The 17,638-nt window shown below is 41.1% G+C and overlaps 1 protein-coding gene and 1 long non-coding RNA gene across 5 annotated transcripts in view; one reads left to right on the forward strand and one right to left on the reverse strand.

The window, feature by feature from the left end:
- On the forward strand, window positions 1–13,307 carry LOC308194018. Its single transcript, XR_013950179.1, has 2 exons — window positions 1–532; window positions 4,941–13,307. It is a non-coding gene; the product is annotated as an uncharacterized lncRNA (long non-coding RNA).
- The window catches only part of SPATA18 (spermatogenesis associated 18), a 19,536-nt gene continuing 14,210 nt past the window's right edge, over window positions 12,313–17,638 (reverse strand). For all 4 annotated transcript variants that reach the window (XM_080589306.1, XM_080589304.1, XM_080589302.1 and 1 more), the window contains one exon: window positions 12,313–17,337. In XM_080589306.1, the coding sequence (XP_080445432.1) occupies window positions 17,330–17,337 (8 nt within the window). In that variant the 3' untranslated portion in view covers window positions 12,313–17,329. The remainder of the gene's footprint in view (window positions 17,338–17,638) is intronic.

Below are 17,638 nucleotides of genomic sequence, written 5' to 3' on the forward strand. Positions count from 1 at the left end.
TTGCTGACAAGCCTTTCGCTGCCCTCGGGCTGGTGCCTTGCCTTCAAGGTCCGAGTGTAAGCAAGCAGAGGAGGGACATGGCTCCACTCAGAGAAGACGAATGCTGGAATAGGTTTTCAAGTGTTCTGACTCAGCAAGTTTTAGCAACGCTGCCCTTGTCAAAGGTACGGCATGGGAACTATTTTACAAATAAACAGATGACCTTATGAATAAAAAATAGTGTACTTATTCATTCTTATAATCTGGGAGGTTTTATGGAAAAGATAAAATCTTTTTTTATTCATGTTTCCGAAGCCAAGAAGTCTTTGTTCTTTCACCCCCCTAACCAAAGATAGGACAAAACATATCACAAGATCTCTCTGCATGGTCTCGTGTCTCCTGCTTCTTCCTTTCCCTCTCTCTCTGTGGCCACAAGGAATCCTGCTAATCCACCCCTCTGCATGAAGATGAAGAGATCATTCTTAACAGCGCACTTAGAGCAGCTCTCTAAGAATTTTTCCAGCAAACCATTCACCACAGCCCTCTGAAAAAGGTATGAAATAATCTCTCCGTGTTAGTCTTACATTATTTATGCTTCATTGCAGCTATCTCCTTGTTTCCTGTGGACAACATGTTGATTTATTCATGCTGTCAGGCAACCTCCTCTGACCATGTTTCCAGTACAAAACTGAAAGGGAGATTTAGCCGCCTACTCCCCAGATGTGCAGTGGCTCCAGCTCTATGGCATCTGTGTAAACATCAGCAATAAACTTCTGACTCTGAGATTAAAAATGGGGAAGTTTTTCTTCTTACCCCATACTCAGACGTCTTGCATCAAAATGTTTTAAAGGCATCTTTGGCATTTTTTGTTATGAATGCATTTTGCACGCTATTCATCAAGGAAGTATGTCCCCAGGAATCTAGCCACCATCAGAGACATCAAACTATACAGACACCCTCAACAGAGGTCAAGGCTATGATGTTCCCACCAGGAATATGCCAAGGAAGAGCACAGCTCTGAGCTGCTCAGGTACTAAGCAGGGCTGCAGATGGCTGGCTCTGCTGTGGCAGTGTCACTGGTATCTCTTAAATGAGGATGCTGTAAGAGGGGTGTCTTAGGGTGTTTAAATATTCTCGAGTTAGGTATGTTATTTAAGTAATGACAACTACTTAAATGTAAGAAAAAAAAGGAAAAGAAAAAAAAGAAAGAAAAGAGAAAAAGGGAAGAAAAAGGAAAAAAAAAGGATGAAAAATAATAGAAGGAAGAAAAAAAAAAGAAAAAAGAAAATATCACCAACTTGATGCCAAGTGATTAGCTTCCTGAAATCAGTCATCTGTTTTAATACTTTATAGGAGCCAAAGCAATGCTTCTGTTTAAGTGTATACTCTAGAAGTGGCCTGGAGGAAGGGCACCAGTGGAGCGTAGCTGCCTTCAGTGAGCAGCGCATCATCTGGAAAGCTCTTTTTTACATGAGGCAGGTTCCATTCATTACCCTAATAACATTTTTGCTCCACTCACTCAGCCTGTACAAAACATGCCTTTGTACTTGGGCCCACAATTTGCTGAGGGGTAAAAGAAGGGGTGCAAGAACAAAAGCAATCGTGGCTTGTGTGGGGCAGCCACCACGGCTAGATAGGACAGAGCAGTCTGGTTCACACTGACACCATCATTTTCCTAATTTGAGCTTACTGCAATAGGGTCAGTAGCTAGAATGTGAGGCTGCCACTCTCCAAGATACAGTTCCCTTTTCAGCTTTTGAAAATATTGGCAAAATTTAAGCATCTGAGCTGAAATTATTTAAGCTGAGTATTTTCTTTAGCTAAGAGTAGTTTACTCTGACTGCCCTCTCTGCACTCTGAATAGATGTGGAAGAAATATTCGTTTCCCTATAATGAATAATTCTTTGATGGCTTTGCTGAGGGGCTGCAGAGCCCAGCAGCTTCAGACCCAGAATTTGACCTTCAGCGACTCTGCCAGGCAGAGCTCTCCGTTACCTCCCATACCACGCACTTTTGGCTGGGTTTTCAAGCTGCCAGAAAAGAGGGCTCTGCCTGGGGGACACTTTGGTTCTCCTGCTGCTTCAGTGCTCGATTTTACAAACACAGCAATATTGTAATATATTTTAATATAACTGCTAGAGCAGTTTTTCATTAAAACCCACTGAAATCACCCTTTTTTGATGATGAGTTTAATCTCTGAATTATTAATACCCACCAATGAAAGGCAGGAGATTGATATTACTGCCCTCGTTGGTAATGTTGCTGGAAGAAAGCACTACATTAACACACAACAGATAGACCAAGGGCTGTAGACTTAGCTTGTGTGGTTGTTCTTTTGGTTCAGTAACAGCTGATTTCAATCACTTTTAAACAAACTTCTGAAGTATTTTGTACACCCGGTTAATGTCTCTATAAATATCTTCTGTTTAACTATGGACAAATTATCTCCCGGCTTGAAAAGCCAACAAGGTTTTTTTGGGGAGGGGAGTTGTTTCCTTCATCTGTCTATGACAAATAATTATCAATAAGAGATGAAATACTGCTTTGGAGCCCACGCCCAGCTGAATCCCACCACGTGTACCACGTAGATATACAGTACCAAATTGCACAGACCTATATAGCTTTGCAATCGTGGAAAAAACCTTCAGCTTTACAATTAAAGCATCTGGCTTGCTTTTTGAGCTAAACCTCATAACCCAAGAGTGTCACAAACCTCAAGATAAAAAGAGGGGAGTCTTTCAACCCCGCTTCACTGCAGAGGGGAGTGCATGTTATCCTTGGGCCAGAGCACACCCTTCACCAGCAGACTGTCCTCCAGAAGGAGCTGCTCCCCATCTGCATCCTATCAAAGCCCAGGATGTGCTTCTCTCAAAGCAGGTGGCTGGCAAGCCAAGGAGGGCATGCAGCTAGGATTTACCTGGCCAATGCTTGGCAAAGCATTGAGCCCCACCTGGTGGGAAACTGCCCCTTTCACAGCCTGAAACTTGCTGCTTGTACCGTCCCAGCAGGAAGATTCCCACCGGGTAAGGGAAGGTGATGTAATGCAGGCAACATCCTCTTGTGACCCCTTTGTGTTTAGTCTTGTCCCCGTCTCCCCTGCCTGTGGTGCAAGACCAAGCAATGTAGGTTGGACTTTTCAACTCAAGCAAGCATTTCCTGGCATGTTTTACTGTAAAAAGGGACCTTTAAAATTGTTGCCATAAAAGCTGATTTGGCTGTGAGCTTTGTTGCATGTTTTATTTGAATGAAGCCATATCTTCCTCACAATAACCTCTGGTAAACAAAAACCTCCTTATAAATCCTGATGGGAATTACTGTAAGGATGCTGGGGCATTGCACATACCAGCCAAAGCAGAGAGAGCCTGTACAACCACAGCCCTGAACAAGTGACCCTAATCACAGCTCTCATTTCCAATGACAAGTGTGGCTATAGCAAAAAACGTGGCTCCTGACAAAGGATTTCATCATTTAAATAAAAAAAAAAGAAAGAACACTACTAGGGCTAAAACCTGAGTTGAAATAAAAGCAGTTATTCTTTCTTAAATTCAAAATACACAGTGTTTTGAAAGTGCCATATCCAAATATCAAGGAATTGTTGAAATCTCAATTTATGTTACAGTTAAACCCAGCTTTAGAACATCTGCCTATTGCCATATCATCATGAGCAGATGCTGCCTTCAAAGAATAAAACTAAGTAGGGGGAGGAGATTTCTCTTTCTCTCCCTCCCGTGTGTGTACATACACACATATATAGCAATCAAGACCAATTGCATTTGAAAGAAAATATGGAGCTATGCCACAGTACCCTGGCATAATAAACACATATATGTATGTAGATATCCATTACATAGGGGTGCTACAGCATAGATTCATAACTTTATCACACTACAGTTCCCCTTGATTATACTGACAGTCCTAATATGTTTCAGACAATTTGGCCTTCACTATATCCTGCAGCTGAAAATGCTTGGCAAGAAATAACTCAGCAGAAAACTTCAATTTTCCCCTACGTATACTTTACTTGAGAGGGAGAGAGAGAATTTTGGCATACTATCCAGGTTTAAATAATAAATTTTAAAAGTGTAGTAGAAATGAAACCAGCATCTTGCTGTTATCTGCTGGCAATCAGAAGCAAAAATATAGTCTGAGTATGTATTGCTTTCTGTTTTCCTCCTTTTAAAGAGGTGTAGGTAAGACAATCCTCCTAGTGAGGCAGCAAACAAAAAAACATACCTGGATCCCCTTCTTTTAAAGCATAAAATTGTTGTGTATTGGAAAGTGGTTGTGCACCGTCAGTAACTAGAATTTTGCTAATATTATCACAGAGTTATCTGAGGGATGCGGTGACTGCCAAGCAAAAAGGAACACATCTGGGATATGTCTAGGTAGAGACAGAGTCCAAAAAACATGTGCCTTCATGGTCTATGTCCAGAAGAAGACCTACTTATTGTTACTGATGAATAACCACCCCTTTATGAAAGGTGCAGTTAGAAATTCAGCTATTAGGTCTTCACAGGGCTGTGGTTTGCAGTTGCAAAGAGCTCCCAAGCAGTATTTACATCGTTGCAAGTACTCAAAGGCACTGATAATGACTGTCAGCATCATCTGCAAGAAAGGCAAGTTTGGATTTTGATGTTCGGATTCAGGTTTGGCGTGATGGGAGAGGAATGCTATTTACACAATAAGGAGAAAGCTTACCCCAAATCACAAATTTTCTTTCAAGTGAGACAAAGAAATGATTGTAATTGCTAAAAAGGGGGAAAGTCACACGATTCATGTGGCTGCACTCTCTTCTTGCAGGATCAGGGTTTCCCATGGAAATTAACTGGGTCAGGGAATAGCTAAATCCAGACGATGAGACCACTGGTTTTATCAGCTTGATCTTGTGAATTATGACACCTTCCTCCTTTACTAATGAACCTGCCCCCTCCAAGTGACACAAAACTGCTTTTTTCTTTCAGTGTGCTTGGTTTTGATAAGTATGTTCTGCCATGCCATCTTTTGTCAGGAATTCATCTTCCAAAAGAGCCACTACCTCATCATGAATACTCATCATTGATACAAGTACACAGGTAAAATCATTTGTTTTTAATTGGGAAAGGTATTTGAAGATTTCCTTGATAAGTTTCTGTATGAAAATACCTAGTCTGACCTTTTTTTCTCTCTCATAAAAAAGAAAGAGCAAAAATCAGTGGGGTCCTCTATGTAGCCAGGTGCACACGCAAGGGGAATATTCTCTGGGCTCCCATTTCTATGGATGTCCTACCCAGCCAACTTTCTGAAAATGAAACCCCTGATATACTGAGTGCCACTCTTTAAACATTCCTGGAAAATGGCTTTTCTCTTATTAAACAAGGATTTTTATGGTCCATGAGCCTGCAGGATACAAAGCTGGGTGTACAGCTGTAAAAATGTCTGCCTCCTGCTCTCCGCACTGCCCTTGCATCTTCAGTGGCAGGAAGGCACCAGATGTCAGGCTGCCAATCAGTCCCCATTGAGAACCTTCAAATGTTGACCAAACACAGGCATAACCAGGCACTAAAATTTTAATAATAATTTCTTAGAGAAGAGTTTGCATTTAATGCCAATTTAGTGCAACAACACCATTAAAATGCTTTAAAGCTCATGCAATGGAGTAGTAGGATTGCCTTTGTCTGACTCTGTCCAGAGTGAAAATAGCCTTGATAAAAAGCTGACCAGAGGGTTCCAATTATTTCATCTTCTACACGGAAAGGTAAAAAATCCTACTGAAGTCTGATGTTTTTCAGTCAGGTATTGCTATCACTTTGCCTGTTTGTAACAGCGACAAAAGGAAACAGAAATTCCTGTTTTCGAGGGTCTCCATGACACCAATAAAACCAGACAGACTGAAAGATTAAAATGAAAGCCTAAAAAACGATGCAGTATAAATGGGCTATCCAAAAAGACTTTAAAGGTGGTTTCAGAAAATGTCAACACTTCCACGTTTTTAAAAATGATGAAAAGCCTAAGTATCTAAAAGCATTTGATTTATACCGCACGGGTGTTCTTATGCCAAAAGTGGATATTAGTCGTAAAAATGAGAATAAAAGACACTTCTGTACTCTTAAAGCAAGATAATGCTTTATCTATAGTCATCCACCCTTCTAGAAGCAAGTTATTATACTGTAATGCATTGTGCTAAGAGACACCAAACCTGGAAAACACATCAAATGGCTACAACATGTAAAAAAAAACAATTTCAGTGATAATGCTTTGCAGAGAGCAGTGAAAAAAAATGACTTCAAATAAAATTCCAGTTCCATACAGTTGATGACATTTGTCTGTGTGCTAGCTTTGTATAAAGTGAAAAGCAACAACAACAGAAGAATAAAAGCAAAAACCAAATCCCCTAAAATTTTCAATTAAACAGACCCCGAGTCAAAACTTCAGAGCTCTCAAAGAGTGTCCAAGAAAAAAAAATCCCAACCTAATCTACACAGATGAAGTCGATACTCACTTTCCACTCAGGCAAGTCAGTATAAAGAACAAACAGACCGATATCAGTTTGTTATCAGTTTTACACCCACCCAAAGCACCCTATGGTGATGAAATGTGGCCGTGCAGAAGTTGGTGCAACTTCACCTCTTGGTCCTGCTACAGCTCTGCTCAGGACACGTTCTCCTGCGTCTTGTGCCAGCTGGACCTCAAATACCACCAAATCCCAACAGCACAACTGGATGGGTTCTGTGCAACAGCAGTGAACAGGCACATGTTTATTAGACAAGGAAACAAAAAATAATTAAAAAAAAAGATTGGTCTGCTGATTTTGAAAGGGCCAGACAAGACAACTTTTCTCTAGGATCAGACATTTCCTTCCAAATCACAGGGACACGACAGAGAGGAGGTCTCAAAGCCCCAGGTCAACAGCCACCCTTTGGACAAGCAGTGTTTGGAGGAACCTCAGCCCAGGCAGACACAGCACTGCACCGTTCCTGGGAAAGAAGATGTTGCTGAAATCTCCCCTCTAGAGACATTGCCACGGGTCATTGCAAATAATGTGTGTTTTTTTTAGGCAAAAGCAATCATCATCAACCCTAAAATCACTAAGGCAATATAAGACGTGTTAAACTGTGACTTCAGCACGGAATAGCTGACCTTTACTGAAAGGCCAAATGTTTAAGGAAAGCAGGTGGACCGTACTAGTGCTGGCTGCCTTCTAACTGCTAAGAGCTTCAGTCACTCAGCAGTTTAACCAAGAAGCTGGAAGCACTGACATCTCAACTAGACAGAAAAACACCCGCCCCAGAGCCACTTGAGGCCTCCCTAGCTTCAAACAAACTTAACTCTTTTCTTATAAGGTGAAGGACGGCTCAGCAGCGCGACGTCTCCCTGATGTGCACAGGATTTTACCATTCCTCCCAGTCGGCCCAGCCCTGCAGATTGCCCTGCCAGCCCTCCTTGCTTTAGGCCGAATGCCTCCTCCTTTGCAGCACCTCACCATCTGGTCCAGCCCAAAGGTACGTCCCTGCTTTATCAGTTCAGCACCTCTTTTCACGTTTCAGTTGAAAATGCACATGCGAGATAAGGAGAAATTTCTTCCAGATGTCAGGAACTGAAAATTAACAAATCCTTGAACAGACAGAGGTGATATTATGTGACGGGAACACTCTGGGATAATTAGAAAGAGAAAAAAAGTCTTCTTTTAGAGGTCAAGGTTTAAATCTCCTTGAGGTCGTTTTAAGTATTTAATGTCTCCGCACTACTCCCAGCACTATCTCATCCAGAATTTGTCTAAATAAAGGCCTGGGAACATTTCAGAAATATGTTCTATGTATTGAAGAATGACAAACTGCAAAGACAAGACAAATCAGCCGTAAATCCGGACTGGTTCTGGGGTCTGTCCTGTCCAGTCTGTCCTGTCCCAGGCTGTGCAGCTTCTCCTAAGGGACCTGGGAGCTTCTCCACCTCGAGAGACATCAGCTCAGCCTTCCCACCGGTGGGCTGTGGAGCAGAGAGGTGTCCTCCAGGTTGTAGCTGCAAGCTCCATATTGCACACGTGGGGCATTTTTCAGACACAAGGCACATTTACTTGGCTCCTCGCCACCACAACTTTCCATTTACAATGGGAACAAAACAAACGCAGCCCTTGTTCCAAAACCCTCGTGCGGTAAATGCGCACAATTGAATGATTGCTGCCGTGGTAGTGGTTTATGACTTACTCCATTTAGACTGGTTCTTTGTAGCTGGGTGAATACATATTCGTCTGCTTCATATGAGAGTAAGTCTGGTTCTGATTAGGCTCGCAGAGAGCTGTCAGAAAGTCAGACTCTAGCAAATAAGCCCCTGTAGGTTCACTTGGAAAAGCCCATAAAATGTCTGCTGTTCATTTAAATTAGGTTCAGAAAGAAACACGAACCTGAAAGCTGCCAGTGTTTATATATTTGATTAAGGGTGTTTTTTCTTTGGGGGCAGAGGAGGCTGGGAGAGGAGTTATTTGGGGAATGAGCCTCGTCAGAGCGGCCGTAGGCCCAGGTCCTCGTTCCTGCACACAAAGCGAGGGACAAGCAGGCAAGGGCAGGCACCCTGAGCTGCAGCGTAGCCAGGGTAAATCCCACCTCTGAACCAAAGCCCAGCAGTGGCGGAGCAGCACAGCTACCTGGAAGCCGATTTTGAAACCATGAGAGATGTGGCAGTGGCAAAAACAACTTCTCAACATAGATTTCACATCCGTGGCTTGCTTAATTGCAATTTCTCAATGCACCTCCTCTGAGCACATTTGCCTGGGCTGCAGCCCAGATGGCAAAAGAAAAAAAGGTTGAAAATAGCAGGCAGCACTCCTGAGCTCGCCGTGTCTGACAAGGTCCGAACACCACGCATTGACTACACATTCTCAGATGCAACTTTAATGTTGGTTCACCAAAAAATGCAACAGCCTGGGAGTGACAACAGCCCCAAAAGGAGCTGTTCCTTGTGTGTGAGTGCACAAAACACCACCTGCAGCCGATGCCCTGCATCCATCCTACCACTTCTTTGCTGCTCTGCCTCCTCCAAGGAGCTCGTTCTCCCATGTTGGGATCCCATTTCACAGTTTTAGGGTTCTCTGGGCATTGAAACATGCTAGTTTAGTTATTGTTGCTGGCAGGAAGGCGGCAAAGGGCAAGCAACAGGCACTGCCCTTGTTTCAGTCAGACCTTCCTCCATGCCATGGCAGGGTCAGGCTGCGTTCGGCTGAGCACGTGTGCTAATTATAGGAAGCAGTTAACAGGCACAAGGAATTATCTGTATCTTATCCAGTGCCGGCTTTCTATTAATTGTTCCCAAAGACTGAGGCTTTTCAGACTTTCGTTTTAATTAGAAGGAGCAGCTGCCAAAAGCAATTTCTCTCAGGCATCTTTCAGCGTGCGTTGAAGTCTTCATTTATCTGATACTATTACAAGGCTGGGTTTAAAAAAAATAATAAAACAACAAACATTAGAAGAGCCCATCTTTTCAGGTTCTGAGAAGTCTCTTGGACAGCAGCTGGGGGGAAAGCTTGTCTCCTGCCCTTGGCTCAGCCACCTCTCCCAAGCAGCTTTGCTCACTAGAAGCACTATGATGTGTGTCAGGGTGAGAACAGGCTACCTTTAAGCCTGTTCAAAAACACAAACACAGGTCAAGGGGATGGCTGCAGGACTGCTTAAAGGCACAGTTGTGTTTCTTGGGTGGTTTAGGGAAGCTTTCTACAGAGAAGCAATCTGCCTTTTGATCATATTCCCTCTACTCCTCCCTCCCTGCCTGATTTTAGTCCACGAGAGGCAAGGAGCCTCCTGTAAAAGCAAATGGGCAGAGAAAATGTGGAGGGAGAACAACGGGGACAAAGAAAGCATGCTGGATGCCCAGACACAGATGCATTAACAGGATGTTCCAATGACAATGGCAGCCCCACACAGGTTGCCTGCTTGGCTCCTAACGGTTGCATAGTTCATACGTGATGGGCCAAACCATCCCCAGCATGAGGAAAGTGCCATCTGACCAAGGGAACGCAGTCTTCTAAGCTCTGGGTGGCCTGGGACTTGCAGGAAAACAGCACAAACCCAGGAACGCTGCAGAGAACAGTTTCACAGAGGTATTTTGTCTATGACAAATAACATACACGTGTTGCAGAGATGGCCACGATGTCCCCTGGAGAATTTAAAACATGGATAGATGTGAATGAGAAAAAAAAAATGTTTCTCAAGAAATCAGAGCCATGTCATGAGTCAGTGAAGAGGTAAGGAGTTAGATTTCTTACAAAATACTTCAGTTTGAATTTTAGCTGTTGTTGCAAAGTAATCCAGCCCACAGATTGCATACTTTGCACGTGGAATTTCTCGTATTTCATTCTGTGAATGCTAACAAACAGATACTTTCTCCCCATTGAGCGGTGCTCTGTATTTCAACAAGTTTGTAGTGACATTTTTAGCATTTATTTCTTCTCTTGGTAAAGTGGATGTAAATAGTGATAAATAAGATACTTCCCCTTGTAACTTCAAGCACCAGGCAGCTTCTTGTATTGCTGCCAAGACTGCAAGGTTTGTTGTCAAACTCTGCTCCACCCCATGGTCATTTTCAGTAACAGAGGCACACACCACGATGCATTATAGCATCCACAGACACCGCTGTCATGTTATGTGTGCAAATGGATGGCCTAAGCTCTGATTTTCTGAAATAACTGTGGAAGCCATTTAGAGATGGAAGATCAAGAGTCCACAAAAAAGTGTGGTGATGGATTGATGTTCTAAGAGGAAAAAACGACTCATCAATCTGAAACAACTGATAACAATAAAACTTATTAATTGGTCACACATGCTGAGACATCGATGTGTGGTGGAAAAGATTAATAGTGTCCTTGATCAATATGATCCTATATGGCATTTCCTGAAGGGACACTGCAATGGTACAATGAAACTGATAAATGCCATGATCCAAAGCTCTTGTTGGACCTTATCCTGAGTGCTGAGCATCATTCCCAGCCATCTGGGCTCAAGGAAAATGGATTGAAAGAGAAATACACTCAGGGCCATTCAAGCAGGGTAATCAAGGAAATGAAGAGCCTCTACCTCCAAAGGAGATGGAAAGATTTGGCTTTTTAGGACTAAAGAAACAAAAACTAGAGGAGAGATGATTGGTCTCTAGGAACACATCAGTAGGGCAAATGCCAAAGGAGGGAACAAGCACTCCTGTAGACAGAGAGCAATACTGGCAGAAGAACAAAGAGCTACGGCCTGGAAGTGAACAAATTTGGGCTGGGAATCAGAAGAAAACTTCCAAGCATCAGAGAAGTGAAATTTTGGAACAACACTGTGATGAGATTCTGCATGGTGCAAAACAAATTGTTTTTAAAACAGCAATTAATAAGATTAAGAGCACAAATATCTAAAGCAGTTACTGTGACAGCCAGACTCAGTGTTGCTCCTTCCAGCACCATGCTGGTGGCTCAGGAGTTGTGACTGAGCCTGTCTTCGATCAGAAAATCAACAGAAGGTGCAGCTAAAGGCAGGGAGAGTGCTTCTGATTTAAAAACTTTGCAAAAATATTAGGCAAACACCTCTTTCAATCGTGGAGAAAAACAGTAAACCTTTCCAGCCAACCATTGCAACTGAACAATCTCTCAAAACAGAGCCGTTTTGTCAACTGACATTTTTCTTGAACTAGATAAGAACTAAAAACAATCAAAAACGGACAAATGCTGCAAGTAGTTCAATCACATTTTCAATGTGATTTTCAGTTCAGGGACAGAGGGGGAACATATTAAGTAAAAATTATTTGAAAAGATCAGACTATTACCAGGTAAATACCATATCATTTGGAAAGGCCCCCCCCCCTTTTTTTTTTAATGACCCAAAACATTCTAAGCAAAAACCAGCTTCTCTGAATAATGGATTGATAATGATGCTTATTGGTCATACATCAGGGTTTTTCCCATTCTTACCAGGCAGCAACCCTCACCAGATCACTCAGCAAGCTACCTCTCTGTTTGACATCTGTAGATCAGCTGCTCAGATCTGTAACATTTATACACGTATTTGCAAACCCCTTTCGGCAGCCTCCTTTTAAAACCGCAATTGAAGTTAAAAAAGTGCTTTTTTCGGTGCATAAGGCAACAGTGCCACCTCGTGGGAAGCGCTCTGCTTCCTGAGCGGCGCCAGGGGAGAGGTCAACAGAGCTGGGATGCTGTGCCAGCCTAGCTACAGAGGTACCCAGAAAAAAACACCACAAGCTCACACAGAGCAGATGTCACCCTGAGGTCTAGCACCCGCTGCCCATTTGCAGTCACAGCAATTGAGATCCGGTTTATTTTAAGCTACATGCAGAGCTGGCCAGGTGCTGTTAGAGTAAGACACAAAGACAGCATAGGCTGGGTAATTTATTAGCTCTCTAACAAACTAACCAATTCACATTCCAGTTTTGAGCTACTAGTTTAAAACATGACATTTATTCAGGCGAATTGAAATGGAAACATTATTCACATTGCAGTTAGTCATCCCAGAAGATGACTGGGTGAGAAAAACATATGGTACTGACTGGTATTAGTCAACTGAAAATGGTGAAATTCTGAATTTCATATGCATTTCATTGATTTCATGGCTGAAGAACCTGAAGACAGTACTTCATTTAAACCACAAGCTCTTTAGGTCAAGCAATACACCATACGCTGATTGGAAATGAAAACACTAATTGTATTTATACATAACAGACTGGCACAGCTCATCTGTGCCTGGTTTTGGTTAGATAGGTTCCTGCCCAAATTACAGCTGCATGTAGAAATGATCAAGTTTACCTTTTATTAACTGAGTCAACCATGAAAGATACAAACTGTATGAAAGGTCATAGGGCAAAATGTTTTCTGTTAATACAGGATGACGCTTCCAAATAATAAATGTTTGTCTTGTCTTGCTGGTGTGTGTGTGCATGTATCACACAGGCAGATTTTCACTGAAGGTCCTGAAAACAGTTTACAAAGGTGTTATACCCGCTTTATGTGACAGACTATATTCCTGTACTCAGAAAGGCTGAACGAACGCCAGTGACCACAAAGAGAAGACAATAGCTTAAAATGATCCCTCTCTATAAACTGTTTCTGTTAAAGCAATTCATTTGAATGCAGACCAAAGCATATTAAGAAAAAACAGATTCACGGGAAGCAATACGAGCAGTGCTAAATGGTATCTTTACGCTGACACTTTGTTTTAAAACAGTTAACATTTCCTTGAGAACTATATTTCTGCAAGGCGGAAAGACTGTATTCTCAAAGCCAGAAGAAAATGTGAATACACTACCCACTTCATTTGTGTCATGCTTTCCTCTCCTAGAAGTTGTATGACATGGTGAGGTCTAGGTTTGTGCTCTGCCTCTTGAGTGAAAGGTACAGCTTCTACGTAGACAACACACCTGTAGATCAGTGAGAGCCTGCCAGCTTTGCTTACATGTGCTGTTTTAAGCTGTCAGAAAACTGCTTCCAATTTTTCAACCATAAAATGAAATGTACATTTTTAGTAAAATTGATTAGCACGCTGTATGACTGAAAGAAATACAGTCCTGAAACTTAAAACAATCTGAACACATGCTCATATAGCTGCAAGCCATAACAAGCCGATTTTCATTTCTTTAATACAATGCTAGACTACTTAATGCTACAATAAGAAAATCATTGTGCAGTTAGCGCCAATCAAAACTGGCTGGTGAAGGTTACATAAAGCCGAAGGACAGTATTTAATTCTGATGGCACTGTTACTGGAGGACAAACTTCTGCATTACATACATGCAGTATAAAAATGAAGTTAACAGGCTGAAGTCCTGGATGATGTACAGGCACATTTTTCCAGGGAGCACTGGATAATTGTTGCCTTCACGTTTACTTTCTTGGAGCTGTAGGGTATGTTTGCTTCAACTTACCACTCATGTCTGGAGCCTCCCACAAGGCTGAACCAGCAGCACAACTCACAGCCACCCAGATTAAGAGGCAGGGCTCCATCAGCTCCCAGCTTTCTTTCTCCTATCAGGTTGTTGGCAGAATTGATCTAAGATAATTTCTGAGTTTGAAACTTCATCGTGCAGTAGCAAATTTAGCTGAGCCATTTGTCCTCAGCATCTGCTATCTAGGCATGAGTTTGTACTCCATGTCATTCAGCTGCAAATATTGAAGGAAGACTGAAGATATTTTGATGATATTGTATTTTCCCAGCAATGTGTAATAAAACACCCACATGTTTAGACTACTTGGGAGTCAGGCTTTGAATTAAGCCAGACAACATCAGCCTTCACAAAGCTGATGTGTGGTAGAAAATCTCCAGCAACCCCAAAATCCCTTACAAACATGCATGGTGTCCTACATGAATATCTTGGCCCAAAGGTGGTATTTTTTTACACCTTGTACAGTCTCACTTCCATCAGTCCATCTCCAAAAAGTTTAAATTAGCTCAAAATCTAACCTTCTTTCTCCAGATTATCATTTATGATACTATGACACCTATGACACCTATGATCATAGGTCATACTATCCTTATAGTACTGTTTCTACTTTGCTGCATTTACAAGTGTGGCATTACCCATTCCTGTGATTTAGAGAAAATAATTAAAAAGAAAAAAAAAACACCTTAAGATTTTAAAAACTCTTATTAAAATATCAAGTCATTAATTTTGTACCCATTCTCCATTCTTTCACAGTGTCTTGCAATCAATTACAAAAGTCAAAAAAAACCCTTTGCAAAAGTCTCTTACAAGCTCTTTTGCATTTGATGGTTAATTACATATAATCTTTATTGGTATGCATTCTCTGCAGTTTTCATGCGGATAGAAAGAAGCACAGGAGCTCTTAATGTCTAATGTGACACCAGAAGCAATCCTCTGTCTGACCTACAGATTTAATTGGCTATAAATCAGCTGTGCAGGCAGTAAGTACAAAACTCTATATTCCTATGAAAAGATGACTGGCTGCAAAATACAATGGAGTAGAGTAAAAATTGTTTAATTAAGTGCTACCATACTGCAGACTGACTTCCTATTTAGCTGAAAATTGTTTGCTCTGCTCTGAAACATCATGCAAAAAATTCCTAGAGCTTTGTCACTACAAAAACAAATTGTCTGTCATTTCATCGGTTTTCTATTTTACCAAGCACTATGAATCTCTATTTTATAGCATTTTTAAGTGTTTGGGAACACTAGTTCCTAGTGTCATCATACATGTGTGCAAGTCTGGAACTACCCTGCCTCCCATGTTTGTCAAGAAAAAACATACTTCCTTGGTGTGGTCTGAAGTTTTCTGAGTTGGTATGGAAACTTATTTCAAGTCAATAACAACACAGACATACCTTGGTAATTACATGCAGAAGACAAAAACACTTTCTAGTTTAAAAAGACCTACATCTCTTTAGCCCTTCCTAATTAAAAGATTTTGCGAATTTCTCCATTTTGTTGCTCAAAACCGTACTTGGGATAACTAATTATCTTCTGTTGCCACACAAGTTGCAGGTGCTCAGTTTTTCCACAACTGATGTTTTGAGTCATGAGATCAGTGCAGAAATATGCAGGTTTACTGCAAGCCCAGATCCATGGCTGAGACTAACAAGTAGGCTCTTAGAATATGAAACATATCACTTTGCATTTTCTCTTGTGACTTTCTCAGATAACAAGAAAGTACATATGTACATACACCTTTCATTTTTCATTTGTGTCTTCTTCATTTATTCAGAGAAGCCTTCATTTATTCAGAGAAGCTCTGTGAACGGCCTTCTGTGTTTGGGACTGCATTTTGCTCTCACTGGTTCCTAACAGGCCTAATTCCAATGAAAACACATCTGTAGAACAAGAGTCACAGCTGATCCATGGTGCATGGGGGCCAATGCTAAAGTCTGCCTGAAGTTTGTCCCTGTGCCAAAGAGCCTTCTGCCAAAGTCTTAAACCACACAAGAAGTAGAGAGAAAGAGCATGGACGTGTAAATCTGTACAAGGGACCTTTCCAGGGATCATATAATTTGTTCCTGTAACATAATTTTAAGGACTAAATAATTTCAGAACTAATAAGAATATTTTTGTTCATGCTATTATAGGAATACTAATGAACTGTCATGTTCCACTGCATAGGCTACTGCAACAGGAGGCAGAAAGGATTTCTTCTTGATTCTGATTATTTATACATCAAAAATTGCAGATGAATTCTGGGAAAAGTTCCACATTCCTTTGAAACATCAAGTATTAACTGGAATGAGACAGTGGATTTGATGAATTACATATCAGATCCATTATGACAAATCCTATGTTTCTATGTAAAAACACAAGACAACCCCAAATGGACATTTGTGTGGCTTATACTTAAGGCTGGCCTTATAGATGAGGTTCAGAGAAAGACTACCACTTCTCTGGAAAACAAAAATGCTGGTATTAAAATAAACTTTTACAAGTGGAACAACCAGTATTTAAAGTGGAAGAATGAAAGCTTTTCAGGTCTTCAATTTTTACATTTAAGATGTGATAAATGCACACAATAAGTGATAACCGGGCAAGTTTTTTGACTGTGTTTATAGGAACTACTAATTTATCAGGCTAGTATGAAGTCCATCAAAAGCAATACTGAATAGACTACCACAAGAAAATATTTCAGGCCTACATGTAGTCATTGGCACACTTTTAGAATACTTTAAGGTCCAAATTAGAAATGAATATAAAAAAATGTAAAAAGCAATGAATTTAACAAGGACTATTACTGCTTTGCTAAAACCACATATCTATGCTTTCAAAAGTAAAAGTCAATAAAATCCTGGGGACTGATAGAGTATTGGTAGTTTATCACTATTCTGTGTGAGTTTTGCATTGTAGCTAGAAAATTCAGATTATTGATAGAGATTAGAGATTAGAGATCTCAAAGGATGCTGAGACTTGCACATCACAAGATTATTGCTGCTTTCTAAAACTGTAAATAAGCACCAGATAATTAAATTGTTTTCAAGTTAACAGCTAACCTCAACATTCTGTAACATTCGCCATTTAGGTTACATTAAACATCCTGTCAAACTGTATCATTTGGTATCTAGGGAAGCCATTCTAGATGCAATAATTCTATCTCCGTCCGTAAGATTACAGCATGGGTACCTCAGTGCTCTGTAAACTTTGATAATTAGTACAATCCTGTATTGCATGCACTTTTTTTTTTGTTGTTTTGTTTAAATCAGAAGGGTTGAATTAATTTCTAAAGTCCTAAATAAGCCTTCTATAATAACAAAAACACACAAAAAACACACAACATATAACACTCCTTTTGGAGGGACAATTGCCATTCACATTGTTACATTTGAGGTATTCCTTGAAGAGGAGGAGGCACCAGCAAAGTCGATGGATCCAGGTGTACAGAATCACAGAAACTTATCCAGTTATCTTAATGTCCTGTTGGAGGAAAACACACATTTCAGTACAACTGTTTTTCCTAAGTCTCTAAACTGCCTTGGCTTCAGTGTGCACACATTCATACTGTTTGAAATCCCCCCACTTCACCCTCACCACTTAGCTCTCTTTGGATTTTAAAAGGCATGAAGCCAGCAGGCATGCAGCTAACCGTGTCTCTCGTGGGGAAGAGAAGTCTTATTACTATAGACCTGGCCATGGCAAAGGCAACCAGCAAAGACAGAGTGTGACCATGACCTGAGTAGAGTGAAAAGCAAACCATCTTCCCATGCAGAAATTTCAG

Source organism: Anser brachyrhynchus (assembly GCF_964034855.1).
Source record: "Anser brachyrhynchus genome assembly, chromosome: 4".
Taxonomy (NCBI): domain Eukaryota; kingdom Metazoa; phylum Chordata; class Aves; order Anseriformes; family Anatidae; genus Anser; species Anser brachyrhynchus.